The sequence below is a fragment of the Fusarium solani genome (genome assembly GCF_023522795.1).
Source record: "Fusarium solani strain SB1 chromosome Unknown bctg00000007, whole genome shotgun sequence".
Lineage (NCBI taxonomy): Eukaryota > Fungi > Ascomycota > Sordariomycetes > Hypocreales > Nectriaceae > Fusarium > Fusarium solani.
In genome coordinates, this window is record NW_027072150.1 from 1007530 (window position 1) to 1027992 (window position 20463).

The window sequence follows — 20463 nt, forward strand, 5'->3', positions numbered from 1 at the left end:
TCATGGCTCTAAAATTTGTTTTCCATGGCCTACTTAAACAGGAGTTTCCTTTCTATTCTATTGTGGTGGAACTCGACCTCGCCTTGGCCACTATGCCCCTATACTCAGTCTGAAGCCAGGCGCCAAGGCTGGCCACCAAGCTGACATCTGCCAAGTTCGTCCCCAGTTCCTCAGCAGCGGGACAAGCGGCCTCTGGATCGTATGCCTGTGTCCCTAGAGAAAGAAACGTGGTAATCAAGCTGCCCACTCTCTTCAGCTCGCTCAGAATGAGAGTGTTTGTCAAGGCCGTCTGTAAGTCATGGTCATGGCTCTGGAAAGTCCCCACGGTGAGAGCTGTTCGTAGAACAGATACTCCCATCTTGTCAGAAGTAGCTCCCGCACCTAAGCTACTGAGTGAGTCGCCGCTGGTTGATGACGGGGTTGAGCCCAGTGCCTCAGGCGTTGGTGGGCATGACCCCCCTGTGCCATTTGTGTTCGAGATAGCTTGTTTGTACCAGAGCAGAACTCTAGATACGATAGAAGCGTACAGCATAGCTGTGTGTGGTAATCGCGCACAAGGGCACTTGAGAAGCAGTGCCAAGCGCCCTACCACGTCCCGGTTGCGCGTCAGAACTGAACCAAGGTCCAATGTGCGTGCTGGCACTCCATCTGAAATATGAGCCGAAGGGTTGGCGCAATACAGCCGGCGCATGATGTCTTTGGACTCCTGCGTACAAAATTGGCGTGCCGTTGTAGTGGGTGGCGTTGTCGCTGTTGAGCTTTCGGCGGGTTCCATTATCACTGGGCTTTCAAGGCTGTCCAACGAAAGCCAAGGCTGGAAGACGTCGTGAGAGGTAGAAAAGGGATCATCAATGAGCATGCTGGTCTCAGATAGGCCGAGCATCATATCGAGATCGCCCTGGTCATTGCAAGTGAGGCTAATCTCCGGAATCTCCGGTACAACGGGGCTCGACCGGACGTGTGGAGGGCTGGCAAGCCTCCGTCGTGGAGGCTTCCCAGCTTTCCTAGAGACTCCATACACGCAACCCAGGCCTTGGGCGATGCAGCGAGAACAATCAGGGCGGCCACGGTCACACTTGATCTGGGAGATTTGAGGTTAGTCAGCCACTCTGCACGACGGGGAGAAACGTGGCGCACCTTTGCTTGTCCACAGGCATCGCAGCTGGACCGAAGTTTGGTCTGCAGTCGTGGGGCTCGATTGTGAGACTCATGCTGAATATTGGACATCTTTGGAATACGATGAGTCTTAATCCAGCCTCGGATGATGATGTTGACGTTGAAATTTGTGAGCTGACAGATGAGATTTGACTCATTTGCATTTGAGTGCCGCTTATCCGGAGGATGCCAACCAACAGACCGGCTTACCCATGTGGGCGTTGCGGGGCCAAAGGGTCTACTGGAGAGGCTCTTCATGGCTCTAGGGCATAGAAAAACGCCTTGAATACTTGGTCCAAGTTGAATAAATCTCTGAAAGGAGATACTGGGCATTAACTACGATTTACAAGAATGCCTTGCGGCATGGTTAGATGTGCTTGTACCGACACGGAGTGAGGAAATACCCGAATCAGGAAAAAAAACAGTGTGAATCAGACTTGAATGCAGAATACGTTTAATAGAACTTGAGGGGAAGCAGGTGATGCCGTTGATTTCCTGTCTCAATCCACCATTGCTCGTCTGCCTTCACCACTCTAACCTGCAGCTTCGAGCCCACACTTTAAACCGTGCTCCTTCGATATTTACGCGTGTTGTTGGCTATTTGACCAGGAGATTATTGACCCAAAGCACCGCAGCTTTTGTGGAGGGTAGCTCAGGCTTCTCAACGCAGGCAACGTAGCTTTGCTTGAATGAGCACTGATTGCTGGACGACTCGGGACTCTATTGCATGAGGGAAACAAAGAGTTAACCTCACCTATGCGAGCAACGTAGGTGTGAATCGGCGGCAAGGGAAAAGGGATTTGCGGTGTGTTGGCAATCCAACCCATGACTGTCTAGGTGACGCGGTTGAAATCTGAGGGGGAGGGCGAGGTCCGGGGCCCCAAGTACCCGTGTCGGCCCGTGTCGACCCGCCCCGGCCCGCGAGACTTGATTGGCATGACGTCAGGGTGAGCGCCTCGGCTCAATTGTATGGAATAACCCGCCCTAGAATGGTTAGTATAGTAATATCTATCTATATATTATTATCCATAAACTATTATTTATCTATTTTTCATATCTCTATGGTTGTCCCTAGATGTGAAACCCTTCGTGCTAATCGTCCATGATCGAGAGGTGGTCACGACTAGGCTCATAACTTCAAAGCCATGCCCCGATCTTAACGAGCTCCCCGTTTCCCACTTGCTCAACGATCTACAAGATTCGTAAAGCTTGCTCTTGAATTGGCTCGTTTCTTCCCCGCCTTCCCCAGATCGCCGGCGCGGGCTGAGGCCGTGTTGCCGGTAACGGCCGGGTAAGGCCGGCCCGCTTCAGGAGGCCACTTGGATGGCTTCCAATAATGAAGGGTCAGCAATTGCTACGAGTAATGGAATTTTGATGGCTTTTGCCGATATCGGAACATTTTTCTGTTTCAGGTACCCCAAATTACACCATAAAAGAGTTCACCTTTGGGTAGATAGCGTAGTTTGCTCAAGAATTGCATCCCATTGTCACTATGCCCTTGATCGACGATCAGAGAACTTTCCAGGTTGCCCTATTACCAGGTGATGGGCAAGGGCCTCATATAGCTTCTTATGTGGAGCGCACCCTAGACTTGATCCAACGAGTCCGCCGAAACACCTCATTCAAGGTCTCCAGGCATGACTTTGGGGGTGCAGCCCTGGCCGCAGGTGCCGGAACTGCCCTCCCCTCAACGACACTTAGTGTCTGCCGACGGTCTGATGCTATCATTGTCTGTGGCTGTGGTGATCCACGTTATGGAATCGAGCCAGAGCAAGGCTTGTTAGCGCTGCGACAAGAACTCGAAGGCTGTGTCAACATCAGACCAGTCAGATTCCCTTCATCGCAGCTAGTACAGCAAAGCTCCTACAAGGCCGAAGTAGTCGAGCAGCTAGATATCACATTCTTCCGGGATCTCACCAGCGGAGTCTATTATGGATGTCGGAAAGAAGCTGGAGACGATGGAGAAGCATACGACACTACCCCCTACTCTCGACAAACAATTGAACGGATTGCACGGCTAGCAGGTACTTATGCCATGCAATTCAGCCCACCCAAGCCGGTTCACTCTATCGATAAGCACAATGTCATGGCAACATCACGGTTATGGCGGTCCGTCGTGGCCCAGGTCTTCCAACAAGAGTTCCCTCAAGTCCCATTACGCCATGTCTTGGTGGATACGGCGTCCATGATACTCTCTTCCGATCCGCTCAGCTTGAACGGCATCATTCTCGCCGAGAACATGTTTGGAGATATTCTGTCTGACCAAGCTGGTGGCATTTTGGGATCTCCGGATATCCTAGCTTCTGCTGCCGTGTCTGCCATCCAACGAAGCAGCTCCCGCGGAACGCCTGGAATCTTTGAGCCCTTCAATCTCAAACCGAGGGGGAAACGGTGAACCCTCTCGGTAGCATACAGGCAGTGGGCTTGATGCTCGAGCTATCCCTAGGCCTGGCTGCCGAGAGTGAGGCCTTATCCAAGGCAATTCGTCGGACCTTGGACCCCATTGAACTGGTCGGATCGGATACCAGGACAGTGGACCTTGGCGGCTCAGCAACAGCGGACAGTTTCATGGATACTCTGTTACACAACCTGGATTACTACCTCGAAGCACTCAACTCTGCCGAGACTGCGGTTGTGCAGACGATCCCATCACTACCTGCTACGCCTGAGTCCTTTGAAATACCCTCAGAACGGCGTCCGATGAGTGTCATTGAGAAGATCCTCACCCATGCTGGCATCGGCCTTACGAAATCTCATGTCGAGCCGGGAGAGATGATTTGTGTCAAAGTTGACTGGACAGTTACATCGGAACTACTCTGGGCTGGTATGGAAAAGACATACGACAAGATGGGAAGACCGCGCCCCTATCGCAATGATCGACTGTGGCTGGCTGTTGACCATACTGTTGACCCTCGCACAAACCATCAGCCTAGGCAAAGGGGTCTCATGGCAAAGGCTGAACGGTTTCGCCGGGAAGCCAAGATTATCGACTACTTGCCGGCGAACACGAGCATCATGCACACAGACTTCACACGCGAGCGAGCACAACCCGGACGCATCGTCGTCGGAAGTGACTCGCACACTTGCTCAGCTGGAAGCATGGGATCTTTTGCCGTTGGATTTGGCGCAGCTGATGTGGTCATGCCCATGGTTACTGGAGAGACCTGGTTTCGAGTCCCAGAGGTTTGTAGGATCAACTTTGTTGGCAAACTACCCTTTGGCATTGGCGGCAAGGACGTTATACTTCATATCCTTGGTCTCTTCAAGCGGAACACTATTGCGTTCCAGCGTGCCGTGGAGTATGGTGGCCCGGGACTGAAGGAGCTCTCGATGGATGCAAGGTTTGCGATTGCAAACATGACAACTGAAGTTGGCGGCATGGGTGCTTGTTTCGAAGCGGATGAGGAGACCTCGGCATGGATTGCCCGGCGACAACAACCAGAGCATCGAGAGGGCGGGCTTTATTTCCGAGCGGACCCTGACGCGCGATACGTTGAGGAGAGAACCATTGATCTCTCTGAGGTCAATGTGACCATGGCACTATACCCAAACCCAGATGACGTTGTTCTTGTCTCAGAGAAGGCTGGGATGAAGCTAGATGGATGCTTCATCGGAGCTTGCACCACCACTGAGGAAGACCTGATTGTTGGTGCTCTGGTTCTCGAGGCTGGTCTCCGAGCGGGCATACGACCTGTGACTCATGGAAAGCGCAGAGTTACCCCTGGTAGCCTTATCATTATCAAGCGTCTTGAGCGGCATGGGCTCTTAGAGATCTACAAGCAGGCAGGGTTTGAGATTGGTGCCCCTGGATGCTCTTACTGCGTGGGAATCAACGATGTTGACGTTGCCGGAGAAGGCGAAGTTTGGCTATCTTCACAGAACCGCAACTTCCGAAATCGAATGGGCAAAGGCAGCCTGGGTAACATTACTGGTGCGGCTGCTGTCGCCGCGTCCAGCTTCGACATGGTGGTGAGAGACCCCAAGTACTTGCTGGACCAACTGGACAGAGATAAGCTGGAGAGGATCGTGAAGGGCTCCAGGAGTAGCACGGACATCTCAGTGGTTATCAGTGAGCCAAAGCCGCAGATTTCGGCTAACAAGACACCAAGCCTTCTCAACGGCAATGAGCTGAATGAGACTGCTTCTTCGACACAGTCAACTTCGCGAGTCGTGCGGTCCATGGTTCAAAGGTTTGGAGAAAACGTGGATACGTAAGTGAACCCTCATCCAACTCTCACCCGAGCTCGGGCTAAGGAGTAATTGCTATAGTGATGCTATCATTCCTGCGGAGTTCATGCCTGGTATCGACAACGCAGATCTGGGCAGTCATTGCTTCCAGTACTACCGCCCAAGCTTCCGAGACAAGGCCAAGCAAGGATCGCGGATCATGTAAGTTTCCGCCACAAATTCTCCATGAGTAGATGCTTACCCCTTGTAGTGTGGCGGACCATGGCTTCGGTAGTGGGTCATCCCGCGAAGACGCCGTGAGAGCCTTGCAAGGTGCTGGAGTGGAAGCAGTTATTGCGAAGGGCTTCGCTTTCATCTGTAAGTTTCAGCCTTGAATATCCACGACGGCCATGCCTAACGCGCCTAGATGAGCGGAACCAGCTGAACATGGGCCTGTTTAATATAAAACTGCAAGATCCAGAGTTCTACAAAATCGCACAAGAAGACTCGGTGATTACGATCGACAAAGACAACAAAACAATCTGCATCGAAGGATATAAGAATGTGTTTTATTATCAGCAATCAGACATCGAGGAGACTCTGCTAGACGCAGGAGGTGTGCTGCCTTTATACAGTCAGTTTGGAGGCAAGGTATTTCGGCATATCACCATGCCAAGGGTGAAGGGCGGAAGAAAGAGAAAGGAACTTGGCAGTGGATTTACGGCAGAAGCGTTGGACTGTTCACAGCCTTCGACTTTTGAGTGGTAGCAATACAAGATTGAAATGCAGGCGTAACAAAGGAAATGTCTTCTACGGCAGCGTTATTTCGAGAGGTAGCTTCAAGAGTGCCGTGCAACCCAGGCAATTCTCCCACACAACATCACTTTTACACTGTTGCGCAATCCTTTTGCATCTAGGGTCTTTGGCCTTTCAATAACGCATGCATTCTTTGAACGGTTGTCCCAGGGTCTGAATAACCCATTCAAGAGAGCAAGTGCCTTTGTACCGTGTTCATGGTCTGGCCCATAGTAGGAGGTGCGTAAAAGGGTGGCAATAATAGTCAAGAGAACAAACATAGAAATTCTGGATAGAATCTCGGATGTAAGGTAATTGAGAGCTTGAACTCAACGCCCAGGCTCTGGTTGTGAAGCTTCATCACAGGTCGATGCTTCTGAACTCAGCAAGATCAATTCCTATATGATCATGAGCCTTTCTATGACTTTTTGAGGCCCTTTGCAAGGATACAGCCAGGACAAGAAGCTTGGACTTGATTTGTTTCGGCTTTCTTCTCCGGGAGCCGGGCGCTGGCTTCTGTGTTGTTTCATCCCCCAATACTCTTCCGCAAGATCCTTAACTCTTTTCAGCTTTACGCTGTAGTCTCTTCGTTATGTTTGGTGATACGTAGAGAATATGAAATAGCGCCATTGCAATGATAGAGTCCTTAGAAGAGGAGGCCAAGTCAAGAGCTAGATATCCAACACGAGGATCCAAACATCTCAATAGAGCTGATACAGAAAACGAGGGGGTGGGGGTTGATGTCCGAAGCTTTTTCGCATTATTACCATGTCAACAAAACATGCAATGACACAGTCCTCTATCGCCTGCTAGATAGAGAGTCCTGGCTGGGATCTATCACCTTCTTCATGGGGCAAACTCAATGTCAATCATGTCCCTATCGACCGACTACTCCCGAGTCATGATATACTAATTAAATGCCTCAAAAAGGTGACAAAATGATGAGATTTAAAGATGGTTCCCTGCTCTAAAACAGAGTGAGGCTGGGTGGGCCATGAATATCACGGCCGGAGCTGTCTCCGTGCTCCACTCAAGTGTGACCGGCGTCGAATGCCGAGAAACCGATCCCGGGAGATTCACGTCATTTTATGCCATGGAAGAAATGGAAGCCCAGAGATCTGACCTATCATTAGCGCTGGATTTGACACTTCGGTCTTTGCAACTCTGCGAGTTGCTCGGGCCTGGCAAGGTAGCGTGGCACTCATTTGGTTGTTCTGCAAGGGGCCTACTGACGGCACATCCTGACGGAAGAGAGAAGGTTCTGTTCATTCTAGAAGTGCCAAGTCGGTGATTTCGGCAACGTTGTTCGATGTAGACTTCTACTCTACTCAAGTGGTCATCACATCTAGAACAAACTCTATTGTAGTTTGGCTGCAGAGTAACTCAGAGGCAACAACTCAACCACATGCTCCGCGCCCTAACGTTCAAATTGGCCTTCACCGGCCAGACCTCCTCCCTGAAACGGGGAACTCATTCGATCAGTAATATAATGGGTCCTCCCGGGAAGATCGCAGTTCCGGGGATCGTTATCCCCGTTCCCCTGACCCAGTTTGGTTCCGCACATCACACTTCCGCAGGCTCCGCCGCTCTAAACAACTCATGCACGCCTCAACCTTGTTCGTCCTCGACAGCGTGGGTCGACGGAACCTTCATGACGGCGTTTCCATGCGACTTTGATGCACTTACGAGCTTCGTTGACTAATGGAAAATACATTCTTTTAAAGGAGTGGCTTTCCCCTGAGTCACCAGACCCTTCTTCCCCAGATTCTCTAGCCTCCACATACTCACCCTGCCCCATTCTGCTCCATTTTCCCCAGATTCCCCAGATTTTTGCCCTGTCAACTTGCACATTCAACATGAAATTTGACAAGAAGGAGAGTCCTCAAGACCTAGAGCCGTCTGGGGTGATTCAGAGAAGTCCTTCCCAGTGCTCCGAGGATGGCGAATCGTCACCGCACATTGAAGATGCCGTCTTTGGTGAGGTTTCAGAGGGCGGTCCCAACTACCGAAATGTCAGTCAGTTAGGAGAGAATATCATGATGGCAGACACTAAATATTTGACTCACACAGGTCGGATGGATCGCGACGGTTGCTCTGATGACCAAGACTCAGATAGGTCTCGGCGTTCTCTCTATCCCCAAAACCTTTGATGCTCTCGGTCTTATTCCAGGTGTCATCTGCCTTATCACCGTCGCAATCATCACCACCTGGTCCGATTACATGATTGGCGTTTTTAAACGTCGCCATCCCGGAGTCTACGGCCTCGATGATGCCGGTCAGCTCATGTTTGGGCGCCCAGGTCGCGAATTTCTCGCCGTCGTCTTTATGCTATGTGAGTGATAAGTCTCAACAGGGAGGATCAACAAGTCCTCGGCTCCTGCTGATGCTCTTCAGATTGGATTTTCGTCGCTGGTTCCGCAATGTTAGGCATCTCGATTGGCTTGAACTCGGTGTCGACTCACGCAGCTTGCACTGCTGTGTTTGTTGCTGTTGCTGCGGTGCTCGGTTTCCTCTTCGCTAGTATTCGCACCTTGGGTCGAATTGGCTGGATTGCGTGGATTGGCTTGGTTTGCATTATGACGGCTAGTAAGTTGATATCCCTCTGACAGACCCGTTGCAACTGACCGGCTGTTCCAGTCTTCTGTGTGACCGTTGCCGTCGGTCTTCAAGATCGTCCTGCCGACGCCCCTTCTCTCAGTGAAGGCCACTGGGAGTCAGACTACAGACTTACCAATGCCCCCACATTTGTGGATGGTATCTCGGCCATTTCATCTCATATCTTTGCATTCTCAGGGACGCCAGCCTTCTTCCAAATTGCAGCTGAAATGCGCGAGCCTCGCCACTACACCCGTTCACTCCTGACTTGTCAGTCTATCGTGACCGTGACCTATATCACCATCGGTATCGTGGTCTACTATTATTGCGGTTCTTACGTTGCATCGCCTGCGCTGGGCTCGGCCGGAGTTCTAATGAAGAAGGTCTGCTACGGATTCGCACTGCCAGGGTTGATTGTTACCGCGATGCTGATGACACATGTGAGTTACGATGAGCTTTCTTCTATCCAGATGCTAATTGGTCTTGTACATAGATCCCGGCCAAGTATCTCTTTATCCGACTTCTCCGAGGCACAAAGCACCTGAACTCCAACAGTGTGGTGCATTGGGGCACCTGGTTGGCATGCACTGGAGGCGTCACCATTATCGCGTATATCATCGCAAGCAGCATTCCAGTGTTTGGCGGACTCGTTTCGCTAATTGGTGCTCTGCTTGGCACTTTTATGTGTTTCCAGCCCTACGGCTGTATGTGGCTTTACGATAATTGGACTGCAGGCAAGAAGACCAAGTCTCTTAAATGGTGCCTGATGGTCGCCTGGAGCGTCTTTATTATCATCGCAGGCACCTTCATGGTGGTTGCCGGCACGTACGGGTCGGTGGTTGGTATCATGGATAGCTTGAAACAAAATGGAGAGACAGGACCTTGGACTTGTGCAGACAACTCCAACACGGCCGGTGGCCACTGATTTTACGACGCATGGGAACCAGGAGGAGAAAACCTGTATGATGGATAGACTTGGAAGTAGCGTGCATGTCCAAAAGAAAATGAGTATCAGCCCCTAATCCTCAAGAGATCCATACATGTTCTGGAGCGTGATGGAAACAAGGAGAACAACTGTTGCTCAGTATTGAGAGCGACTGGGAGCGTTTGGTCTGAAATGACTTGTCTGCTTTCATTTCTCATGGCATGCATATGGAACACAACCATCTAGGCTCGCGGATCAGATAAAATCCGACAATGAAGCATCAACCAACAGTCGAAGGAGTATCAGCTAAGCGGCAACCACCAGGGTCAAAATGCTATAACTGGTCAGAGAGACTGCCATGAAGCTATCCGGAATGCGACCGATTTCTTTCGGCGCTGTCAGATCAGCCCTAGTTAAGCCATGCGACCTTCTGCTTCCGGATCAGAAGGGACTTTGTCCCGGCTGCTAAGCGGCAATTCTGTGCACCTTGACGAATAAGAAAGTCAGCAGGAAGAAGGAGCAAGACTCAAACGCCGTCGGTGGTCACGCTGGTTCAACTGCTTTCAGCCCTACCCGCGCAGAACCTGTTGTCAAGTTGAACTTGCTTGCTGATTGGCGTTGTCGGACTCCTTCAGCAGGGTTTCCTGGCCGCTTACGAATCTGCTAATCCGTTTGAGGCTTCATGTCCGCGCTGATTTGCATCTCGCTTGCCAAGTTCGGAGTAGTGCTGACTGCATTGGCTGTGAGTCGACGAGCTGATGTTCGGCTAAAACCAAAGTCGTCTTGACCAACGCATACGACCTACTCCGCAGTAGACATATATCTTGACTTGAAGTCTGTAGAAACATGATAATCAATTCAACAAACTCTAGATATTCGAAAAAAATGGCCGACAAGCAGCAACCCTCTTTGACCAGTCTGGCTGAGTCCATCTCTCAAGCCGCGAATGCCCTCGCGGCAACGCTTGAGAAAGGCGGGCATGCCGCTCCTTCCTTTGCCTTGGATAGTCTTACAGAGTATCCAAAGTCTCCAGAAGTCATGGGTCTTCGTATGGTGTTACTCGATGCCATCAATGATATTCACCGTCTTACGCTAGGCCCGACTGACGTCTCTTTCATGACTCCTCTCTTCGTTCGTCTACCTATCAGTATTGAAATGCCGCGACTAACCTAAGCAGATGAACTACGATTCAGCCACCATGGATATTCTCAACGAGTTTGACTTCTGGAACGCTGTGCCATTGGATGGATCGGCAACGCGTGCAGAGATTGCCGCCAAGGTCGGCCTTCCAGAGAGTCTTGTTCGTCGTGTTCTCAAGTACGCCATCTCTATACGGTTCTTTGCTGTGGACCCCAACGCACCAGACAAGATCGTGCACACATCTCTCTCTGCTCTCCCCATCAAGAATCCCCTGATGAAGTCTTGGCTTCGACACCACTTCCATGAGACCAGACCCGGTACTGTCCACATGCCTGAAGCATTCCGAAAGTACGGCTCTGGAAAGGAAACGTGGAGCGAGGAGCCTTTGGAGAGCGGCTTCGCTGTTGCAAACGTTGACAGACTGGATAAGCCCGAGTCGTTCTGGGATTACGTGAATCGCGATGTCGAGGGCAAGCCCAAGGGATGGCGTGCTACCAAGTTCGCTGAGAGTATGCAAGCGGCTGCCTCTGCGTCTTCTATCAAGATTGAGGATCTCTTGAGCACGGGTTATGACTGGGCCCAGCTCGGCGAAGCTACTGTTGTTGATGTGAGTCCTCCCTCTCACTACTATTCCTCATAGGCTTTACTAACAGGCCTCAGATTGGCGGTTCGAGTGGCCATGATGCCAGCCACCTGGCCAAGACATTCCCAGACTTGAAGTTTGTTGTTCAAGACCTTCCTGAAGTCAAGGCCGCTTTCGACAAGCGACTGCCTGAAGAGCTCAAGTCTCGGGTCACCTTTGAAGCGCGTGACTTCTTCACTCCTCAGAACACCAAGGGTCAAGTGTACATGCTCAAGACGATCCTTCACGACTGGCCCGACAAGTATGCTGCCAAGGTCCTCGCACCCCTGGTCCCACATCTAGAGTCGGGATCCCGTGTTGTTCTAGTTGAGGTCGTGGCTCCACCAGACACTAGTGCTCTTCCCTTCATGACTCTAGGACGCATGATGAGTGCAGCCGACCTTCATATGTTGAATGCGTTCAACTCGTTGGAGCGTAGTCTGGAGGACTGGAAGGGTTTGCTGGCCAAGGTCGACAAGAGGCTGGAGATTACTTCTGTTTCCAATGTGCCTGGGGCGCTGCACCAATTTATTGAGATCAAGCTTCAGAATTAGCGACAAAATGAGTTTGAGCGCCAGGAGATCATCGTCGAGCAGGCTCTATTTTTGGGGGCATAAGTAGTTCACATCATAATCCTACATTTCATTTCTCACATTGGACTGCATCGTCTTCCATTTCTCTCTGGTTGCATTATGACCAGTTTTCTGTTGAATAGGTAGCTTCGGCAACTTTATTTAATCCAACGCCAAAGCGGGTTGTGTAAGATTCTTGCTACTGATTCATTAGCATAAGGACAACTGAATCCCTGCAATGGCTTATCCGACTTAGGGTCTTTGTTTAACCCTCTCCCATTGGCATTTACTTGTATCATCGTAGGCAGACCCCGAGCATCAACCGAGAACGGCTTGGTTGGCTGGCATGCTTGGTTCCTCTCTTGTCGTCTCAACTTGGTGGCCCAAGTGAATCAGCCACGCCTCCAGCTCCCATCTCCTTACTCAAATTGGAATAGATTCATGGTTTCTACTTCAAATGCAGCGTCTTGATTTGAAGAAATTGCCCTTGACTAGCGTGAGGCTCAAGGCTTAATTCTGACGATGACGCACTCCTACGATCAGCGCGGACGGTAAATGGAGCCGAAGATGCGCGGTGTTTTGCCTGTCAGAAGCTATAAAACTCTACCCCCCCGCATGGCTGTTTTGTCCAAACAAGCCCAAGTCGATCTGATACACCTCACGATGCCACACCTTGTCAGAGACAACGTCTCTTTATTTTACGTCTCTGAAGGTCAGGGCCCTCCTGTCCTTTTACTCCACGGCTGGGCATGCGACAGCCAAGACTTCATCTTCCAGATCCCGTTCTTCAAGGCCCTCGGCTACCAAATCATTGCATTCGACTATCGAGGCAATGGGCGCTCCTCCTTGCCTCCCGAGTCCAGCCCCGAACAGCTCCGTGCAGAAGTCACCAGTGATGACGCGGTGGCCCTGCTCAAGCACCTCAATATCACTGAGCCGGCCATTGTCGTCGGACACTCCCTTGGCTGTCTCGTTGCATCACTTATCGCCGTACGCTCGCCTGAACTGGTGAAGGCCCTCATCCTCATTGGTCCTATGTATTACAATCCAGCTGCGCAGTACTCGGCGTTCTGTGCAATGATGGAGGATGGAAAGGCGCGGCACGTGCTTGAACCCATATTTTCATCTACCGTTGGACCAGAGTGGCTCAAAACATGGCACCGTATGAGACTGCTTGGGACAGCCGAATGGGTTGTGTATCAGACAGGATACCAGAATTCGCTGGAGCCAGCATATTGCACATGGGAGACGGGCAGAACCTTTTGGCCAGCGAGAAGAATGGTTCCGCGGTTGGTAGTTTTCCCAGACGATACCAACTTGGCCAAGGAAGGAGAGCTAGGTGTTGGGGACAGAGATAGGCTTGAGCTGCTAGCCGCTGGGCATTGGCTCTTTGCGCAAGAACCTGATCGCTTTAACGCGCTTGTTCAAGACTGGTTGTCTGCCATTTGAACATTGATAGCTTTGTCCGATACGCTAGAAACGACCACATCATTCAGTACCAGAATCACCGTGTTGGCATTTGACCCTTGCTATTGTGACTGTTGGACCAACACAGCCGATATTTAACGGGAACAATTCACTTCTACTTGTTGGAAATACACTTGGTAAAGAATCGCGTGTTTTCTTCTCCTTTCCCAATTCTAGCACATGCTGGGTCTTTAAATACCCTCGCCGGCCGTCAACATAATTGTCAGTGTTCCAAGAAAGTAACCCCATGTCGTCACGGAAGAAACAGGCGTCATGGAGCCATATTGCCCATCAAGCGAGCGGACCATTCATGCCACTTATTCTCCCTCCGAAGACACGGCTGCACACAACTCTCAGTTCTTCCTCTGTCCCTGGCCCCCTTCGATAAACTTCAACCCTTAATGAAGGAGATAAGAAGATACCGCCCCACGATCGCTAGGAAATAGATTTGAAGGAATAACATCATAGGCCTCGCAACGGACATTATCATCTCAAAAATGAAGATCAAGACGAAGGTCCAGATTATGGTGAGTGCACCCTCGAGCGAGAATTGTAGGCGGTTTTAGTCGGCCATGGCTTTTGCTGGATGTTTATGTTGTTCAAGATGGTGGTTGTTCAAACTTGGACTGAATTTCGAATGAAGGATGTAGTGGTTTTTGAATAGGCGTTGAATAAGATGTAGACTGTTGTGCCTTGGTGTTCTGGATACGGTCTCTTATAGTCAGTAAGATCTGACGTATAACAGCCATTTATTTCCATTCGTGTCCATCTAATCTAACATGAACAATTGAATGATTCCTTGCCTTTGTTCCTTTGTGAAAAAGGGCTTTGTAAGCCAGATGACCAGAGAGCACCCGAACCTGCCGCATCGCGTGCATATTGCATCTACCCACAGGTAATTGGGCGCAAAGGCACAAAGAATAATGGCTACAGAAAACCCTGTAAATTCTCTTCAGGCCAAGTATCGCTTGGTTTCTCTTTATGATGTCATCAAAGGAAACCATCAGCCACAACGACAAAGCAAATGGTTAAAAATATGATAGAATATAATTAGCAATCAAGCGGCTTTGTTAAGTAGTTTACACATGTAGGTAAGGATGTAACCCTCGCAGGCCTCCAGACGTTCTATCTCGAGAAGCTGAATGTAGGTAGTCTTAACACACCTGAAAGCTTAAATCGCATGCTATTGCGCCACTTGGATCATCACACATGATTAAGAATACATGAAGTATTGTCCAACGGCTTTTGAATGGGCTAAGGCTTCACGGGTAGCAAAATGGTTGTCTTAGATGGTATTAGTTATCTAAAATTTAATCATGAGTGACTATTATAGATCTTATACAGATAATAAAGCAACGCAGTATCGAAAGGTATCCTTATTACAGTTAACTCCTGCTACAGAACAGCCTAGGTTAGCGTTTGTCATCGTATATCCTTTCTTCGAGTCAACATAGGATAAAGAAACAAAGAAGAATGACCATTGGAAGAGCCCATGAACGTCGTACGAGGCCAAAGGATTCAATGATGGGAACATGAACACAGGCTACTCTGGCAGGGGAGTCCGTGCCCCGTTCTGACAAAGGGCTTACGATGCATTTTGCCTCTCCCCTCATCTCGAGAGCATTCGTGTCATGAATCAAGACCTGGTTGGTGATGGATTAAGCGCCGCAACATTCCTCCTCTCTAGCTCTAAATTTTTGAGAATTCCAATTTGTCGCCTTATTTCAGGTAGAAGCAAACCTTTGAACACACCGACTTGGCGATTGGTTGCGCATATGTGGCCAACGTGATCCAGTAAAGACATTTGTATTGACCGCCGGGATGCTGCTAACTGCACAATGCTATGCTATGCTATTCTTGGAAATGCTTTGTCTTAAACCTCCATTTGGGGTCCCTTGTACTCCCTCTTGGCCCAGACCATGTAGTACACAATGCTAAGAAGGGTAACGCCACCCGTCATCAGAGACGAATAGTTCATAGAGGCGGCGTCAACAGGAGTCTGCGGGGGCCAGAAGCTGAAGAACCAGATGATGATCATGAAAAGGCATGCAAACGTGTTGTTGATGATGCCGAAAATGCCGGGGACGTGCCATGGACCCCAAGCCAGAGTCTGACCCTCGCCAGCAGTAGTGTCGGCCAGGGCGGGAAGGGCGCTGGGATCAGGCATCTTGTAGCCCTTGCCGCATCGACGGTAGAGCAGGAGAGATGCTGAAATGAGGTAGGAAGAGTATAGACCAGAGACGGCGACAGAGATGATGGCGTTGTAGACGACGGTGGAACCGATGTTGATGAGACCGATGAGACACGAGATGACGCTGGTGACGGTGATGGCCCAGACAGGGACGTTGGTTCGAGGATCAACCTGGTCGTGGTGAGCCTTGAGAATGTGAAAAGAGGCAGGCGAAACTTACCTTAGAGACAGTAGACCAGAAAGGCACACCACGGTCTCGAGCAAAGGCCCAGAACATGCGAGAGGAGGCGGCGATAACACCGACAATAGCGGATAGAGTCATGACAATAATCAAGGACGTCATAACAGCGGTGCCAGTCTTGGAACCGGTTGCCTGATAAAAGATCTCGATGTAAGGGTAGCCAGTCGGGAGTTGATGGCCTTGTCGATGTCGGTAGCACCGTAGAGCATGGCGATGATCATAGCAAGACCCATGGCGCCGTTGATGCAGACACTGGTCATGATGGATCGAGGAACAGCCACAGAGGGGTTTCTGACTTCCTCGCACATCTATTTACTCAAGTTAGTAACCATATTTCCATGAGTTAGTCGATACCAGTGTCCAATTGGATACGGGTACAGGAAATCTTACGTGGAAAGAGCAGTCGACGCCTAGAGAGTGTTAGAACCCGCATGAAAGATGCCAGGAGGTTACTGAAGCTTACCAGCAAATGAAAAGACACAACCGAGCAGACCGACGAACCATGACAGACCCTGAGTAGGCCACATACCTTCGTTTCGGAACTCAAGGAAGACACTCTTCGCATCACCGTGCGCACCGAAAGTGACCAGAGTGATAAGAACGGCAAAGAAGCCAATGATGTGTAGAATGAGGATCATTCCCTCCAGCTTGGGAAGCATGGAGCTGACAACAGTGTTGATGAAGACGGCAATGAGAACACACATCCAGAGCATCAGCGTTCCCTGCCATGTCTGAGCGTTGTATGAGGGAGTCGTAAATGTCACGAGACCCTGAATCATCGTACCCGTAAGAAAGGCGGCGGCGGCAGAAGTTCCTTGCCAGCCAGCAATAGTCAACCAACCGGTGATGTAACTCAAGAACTTGGAACACCATCGAGGAGCGAGCATGGCAACCCAATGGTACTGTCCACCCGACGTTGGCGCAATAGAGACGAGTTCACACAGAGTTGAGAAGACGCTGATGTTGCCGATCCAGACGAAGATGAAGCCGTAGATGAGACCTCCAGCACCGCCATTTGACAGGCCGGGGGCAAAGTTCATGAGTGTACCCTCCCATGTTACGAGAATAGCACAGCTGAAACCCAAGATGGTCAAGAAACGGAAGTTGCGCTGTCCAGAAAAGACTCTTGATTAGTATTCTCATCCATGTCGATTGAAGGTTAGGATGTTGTATAGCTCAAGCTTCTCTAACAAGAGGTGATGTGATAAACAACAATAAGGATTTAATCTTACCCTTAGAACCGACTTCTTTCCCAGCCTAGCCAGTTGAGAGCGATCAAAGGCGTCCGGGTCAACCTCCTCTGAGACATTTTCGAATGTTTGCTCTGGCGATTTTTTGGGGGTCACGTCGTCGAGCTCTTGGCTATCACGTTTAAAAACCATCTTGACGAGCGTGTTATCAATGTCAAGCAAAGAGAGAACAAACAGCCGTGGTGAGCACCAAAAGACGGCGTGGTGAGAAAGGCGGGAGATTAGGGGATGGCTGATGCGAGATCTTGCAGCCAACAACTGCACGGGGGTAATCTATTATGTAGGGAATACAGTTCGTTGGGCATGCAGAAAACGTGGCGAGTCATCCCCTGACTCGGTTGCGCGTGTTCATGCAGCCGATGCAACGATGCAACAGTCCCGGTAGCAGAGTGTGAAACTCACTCTCGGCCAACGCTGCTTCTCGTCGGCTTCCTCTGCAGGATACGACAAGAACGGTTGGTCGTTGGACGACTCGACCCCTGGGCTCACCCGAGAAATGCTGGGTCACCCGAAGGGAGAGATGTTGCCTCATCCACCAGGAGCCGATCCCTGCTGCATCGGTGCGACCCTCATCCCTGCCAGGATCGTTTGCTGTCTTGTAGATATACCGTGCACTACGTCCATGCACAAACTCCAGGGATGGTCCTCGTTAGATCGAGACATCTGGAGATGTAATGCGACTTGTGGGCAGGCCAGAAATTACTGACAGATGTCGTATCGCTACGGGGACCGCATATGATCACCGAGGTCCGTGACAAACCCCATGGATAACAGAATCGATCGGGGAATAGTAACAGCGGTAGTGGGAACGCGTCGGCCTAGTTGGACGGGAAACCCCTGCCACCGGGAGTGACACCGTGTGGCCCTCGTATGATGGGAGCAGAATATTCCTTGCCTGCATCAATTTTGACTTTTCCCGGGAGGAGATTGTGTCCACATGGATCTAGTGATCCGCGCTGTCCGCGCAATTAATGCCCCCGTTTCTTTGCGGTCCACTGAGAGCGCCCGTGTTGCTCTTTGACGCTGCGCCATTATCTTTGCGAGCCCAAGGAAGAAGCTGCAGAACAAGTCTTGACACGGGCATGTCTGATTTGACAGTTTTGGGTCTGTTTGTCTGAGACATGTCTTGAAAATTAAATGGGCTCTCCACAAGCTGTCGATTTATGTATATTAAATCTCGATCAAGCACCTGTGGTGTCACTTCGCTCCCTGTGTACATCCACTGTCCAACTCTGCTCGACAAGCACCGTCTGGCTTGTCTGGCTATGGCGGTCCCACGAGCCATTGGCCTCAGAGGCTGCAGTGACGGTGGCCTTGTTTCCCCGGTCGCGAGACTTGCCCATATCCATCATTTCGTAATTCTGTCTCCGATAAGAAGCATTTGTAGCCATGGTAGCGACCGACATTATTCCCCTTGCGGACTTGTCTCGAGGACGGCTCGTGTGGGCCGAAGCTGAAGCGTAGCCACTTGGTCCGCTTCTGCTTCTGCTATTGCTTCCCTTGCTGCTCGCTCCACGAAGGTCTCCTGCAATCATCTGTCCCGATTCAAGACTGTCGAGGAACGGCTTGAGGTAGGGAATACACGTAGCCATGACGCTCATGCACAGAATGACTTGGGTTATAATTGTCGGCGGCCACATGTCAAACATGGGATTGTTGGACTCGGTCGCGGCCTTGTAGTAGTACATGTGGCAGATGATGGGAGGAATGATGCTTTATATCCTTTGTCAGTGTTGTGCTTTTGCCAAGAGTGAGGCTGCTTACAATGTGCGGCACCCAAAGACGCCAATGACCAACGTCTTCTTGGCGGCCGATGTCTTTAAGTGAATGAACATGTCGACGAGAATGGAGGTAATAGCAAGGTCGGTGATGATGTTTAAAGCATCAACATAGGCCCAGAAGGCGTACTGTAGTAGTCATTAGATGCAGTCTCTCCCAGCAAGATATGCGACGCACCCGATTGAAGCATTGGCCTTTCATGTAGTCCCAAGGCTCTGGGATAGAGCATTGGAAAAATGAAGCTGCTATCGACGATAATGCCCAGACACCGATCAAGCCTTCGGTAGCCCAGATCAAGCCTCGACGCTTTCGAGGAGCCATGCCCCAGATAGTCCTCGTGGCCGAGATCTTTGCCAAAAGCAATGTGAGAATGAATAGTACGTCCGATGTGTATTGCGCCTGTGATGCAGACATGTCTTGTTAGCGCTTTGACTGTCCAGTCGGTGATGCTTCATAATTACTCCGTACCTTCAAGATTGACGAGACCTGATCGGCGGACAGGCCTTGCATCTTCCCCAGTCCGTTCGCACCCTGGATAATGACGGCGATCGACTGCGCAATAGCCATGATCTTCTGCAGTCAGCAAGCGACAACCAACAAAAAAGAGGTGTAGAACCAACCGTGGAGGCGCCGACAAGCATGTCGTCGAGCTTCAGGCTGCCCGCCGTTGCCATTCTGGTCACCAGGCGGGTAATGGCCGATAGAATCGAAATAACCATGAGCAGAGCCGTCACGGCCCGTATCAACGGCGCCTTGTTGAAGGGTGTCTCATGCTCGCGAGGCAGAATCATCGTGTGGGCGCATCAAGTTGCAGACTCGCAGCGTTGGCAGCGGAGATTTGAAGCCACAGAATAACTCAAGGGATGGCAGGTCTTTTCGCCTGTTGGTCAATCATCCGCCAGCCACAGGAATATCTCTGCTGAAAAAGACGAACCACTACTTCTCGCAATCCAGACAGCTAGGAAAACAACCCCCAAGCACAGGGTATCGGCACCGTGTGATAGCCAAGACGTGCCTCCTTTAACCTTGACACTTGACAGGCACATGCTGTCCAATCGCAAAAATTAACCGTAACGGCCCACCGCCCATCCGTTCAACTGAAGCGTCTCGGCTCAGGCGGGATCGACAGGCCCCCGATCCGCCCGGGACAGGGCCATCCCGGCAGATGGGCCTTAATCCAGCTTCCAGACTGGTGATGGATCTGCCGCAGAGTCCACCGGGCGGTCCTTGCTGCTCCCCGGTTGCCGGGTTCAGGGTCTTAATGGCAAGGAAGAGATACGTGATAATGTAACTCCCGCTTGCCAGCGACACGTCGTTGACCAACAGACATATGCATCTCTCAGCATGTGCCGTCAATGCGAGACGCGCTAAATCAAACGAAATGCCCCCCCTGTGTCCTTACTTTACCCATTCAGGCTTTTCGCGCTGGTTCCATGGCCAGTTTTGCTTTGCAAACCAAACTCAAACCTTCATTTATCAGCTCAGTCTGCGGCGCATGCACGCCACGGTTGTCGCATCCCTATCACCCTCGTTTACGTCACGATTCTTCAAGAGGAAGGTGGGA

At 50.8% G+C, this 20463-nt stretch overlaps 8 protein-coding genes across 8 annotated transcripts; 5 read left to right on the forward strand and 3 right to left on the reverse strand.

Moving 5' to 3' along the window:
* Nucleotides 1-52: 52 nt before the first annotated feature.
* MRS44_011169 (uncharacterized protein) lies at nucleotides 53-1413 on the reverse strand (the record flags this gene model as incomplete). The annotated part of the gene is made up of 2 exons (XM_046283397.2): nucleotides 53-1081; nucleotides 1138-1413. 2 exons carry the CDS (start codon nucleotides 1411-1413, stop codon nucleotides 53-55), a joined length of 1305 nt encoding a protein of 434 aa, XP_046135134.2.
* Nucleotides 1414-2647: 1234 nt separating this feature from the next.
* Nucleotides 2648-3550, forward strand: MRS44_011170 (uncharacterized protein; the record flags this gene model as incomplete). Its single annotated transcript, XM_065619631.1, has 1 exon — nucleotides 2648-3550. The coding sequence occupies one exon, from the start codon at nucleotides 2648-2650 to the stop codon at nucleotides 3548-3550; it is 903 nt and encodes a 300-aa protein (XP_065475703.1).
* Nucleotides 3551-3582: 32 nt separating this feature from the next.
* Nucleotides 3583-6090, forward strand: MRS44_011171 (uncharacterized protein; the record flags this gene model as incomplete). The annotated part of the gene is made up of 4 exons (XM_065619632.1): nucleotides 3583-5366; nucleotides 5425-5544; nucleotides 5594-5700; nucleotides 5750-6090. 4 exons carry the CDS (start codon nucleotides 3583-3585, stop codon nucleotides 6088-6090), a joined length of 2352 nt encoding a protein of 783 aa, XP_065475704.1.
* A 1883-nt stretch (nucleotides 6091-7973) lies between these two features.
* MRS44_011172 (uncharacterized protein) lies at nucleotides 7974-9637 on the forward strand (the record flags this gene model as incomplete). The annotated part of the gene is made up of 5 exons (XM_046278429.2): nucleotides 7974-8129; nucleotides 8188-8449; nucleotides 8512-8703; nucleotides 8755-9152; nucleotides 9206-9637. 5 exons carry the CDS (start codon nucleotides 7974-7976, stop codon nucleotides 9635-9637), a joined length of 1440 nt encoding a protein of 479 aa, XP_046135131.2.
* An 885-nt stretch (nucleotides 9638-10522) lies between these two features.
* On the forward strand, nucleotides 10523-11953 carry MRS44_011173 (uncharacterized protein; the record flags this gene model as incomplete). The annotated part of the gene is made up of 3 exons (XM_046283982.2): nucleotides 10523-10768; nucleotides 10815-11384; nucleotides 11438-11953. 3 exons carry the CDS (start codon nucleotides 10523-10525, stop codon nucleotides 11951-11953), a joined length of 1332 nt encoding a protein of 443 aa, XP_046135130.2.
* A 681-nt stretch (nucleotides 11954-12634) lies between these two features.
* MRS44_011174 (uncharacterized protein) lies at nucleotides 12635-13420 on the forward strand (the record flags this gene model as incomplete). The annotated part of the gene is made up of 1 exon (XM_046281005.2): nucleotides 12635-13420. One exon carries the CDS (start codon nucleotides 12635-12637, stop codon nucleotides 13418-13420), a length of 786 nt encoding a protein of 261 aa, XP_046135129.2.
* Nucleotides 13421-15311: 1891 nt separating this feature from the next.
* Nucleotides 15312-17252, reverse strand: MRS44_011175 (uncharacterized protein; the record flags this gene model as incomplete). The annotated part of the gene is made up of 6 exons (XM_065619633.1): nucleotides 15312-15800; nucleotides 15850-16049; nucleotides 16100-16178; nucleotides 16261-16280; nucleotides 16334-16979; nucleotides 17103-17252. 6 exons carry the CDS (start codon nucleotides 17250-17252, stop codon nucleotides 15312-15314), a joined length of 1584 nt encoding a protein of 527 aa, XP_065475705.1.
* Nucleotides 17253-18301: 1049 nt separating this feature from the next.
* MRS44_011176 (uncharacterized protein) lies at nucleotides 18302-19690 on the reverse strand (the record flags this gene model as incomplete). Its single annotated transcript, XM_046272075.2, has 5 exons — nucleotides 18302-18833; nucleotides 18885-19027; nucleotides 19077-19298; nucleotides 19368-19469; nucleotides 19520-19690. 5 exons carry the CDS (start codon nucleotides 19688-19690, stop codon nucleotides 18302-18304), a joined length of 1170 nt encoding a protein of 389 aa, XP_046135127.2.
* Between the last annotated feature and the right edge of the window lie 773 nt (nucleotides 19691-20463).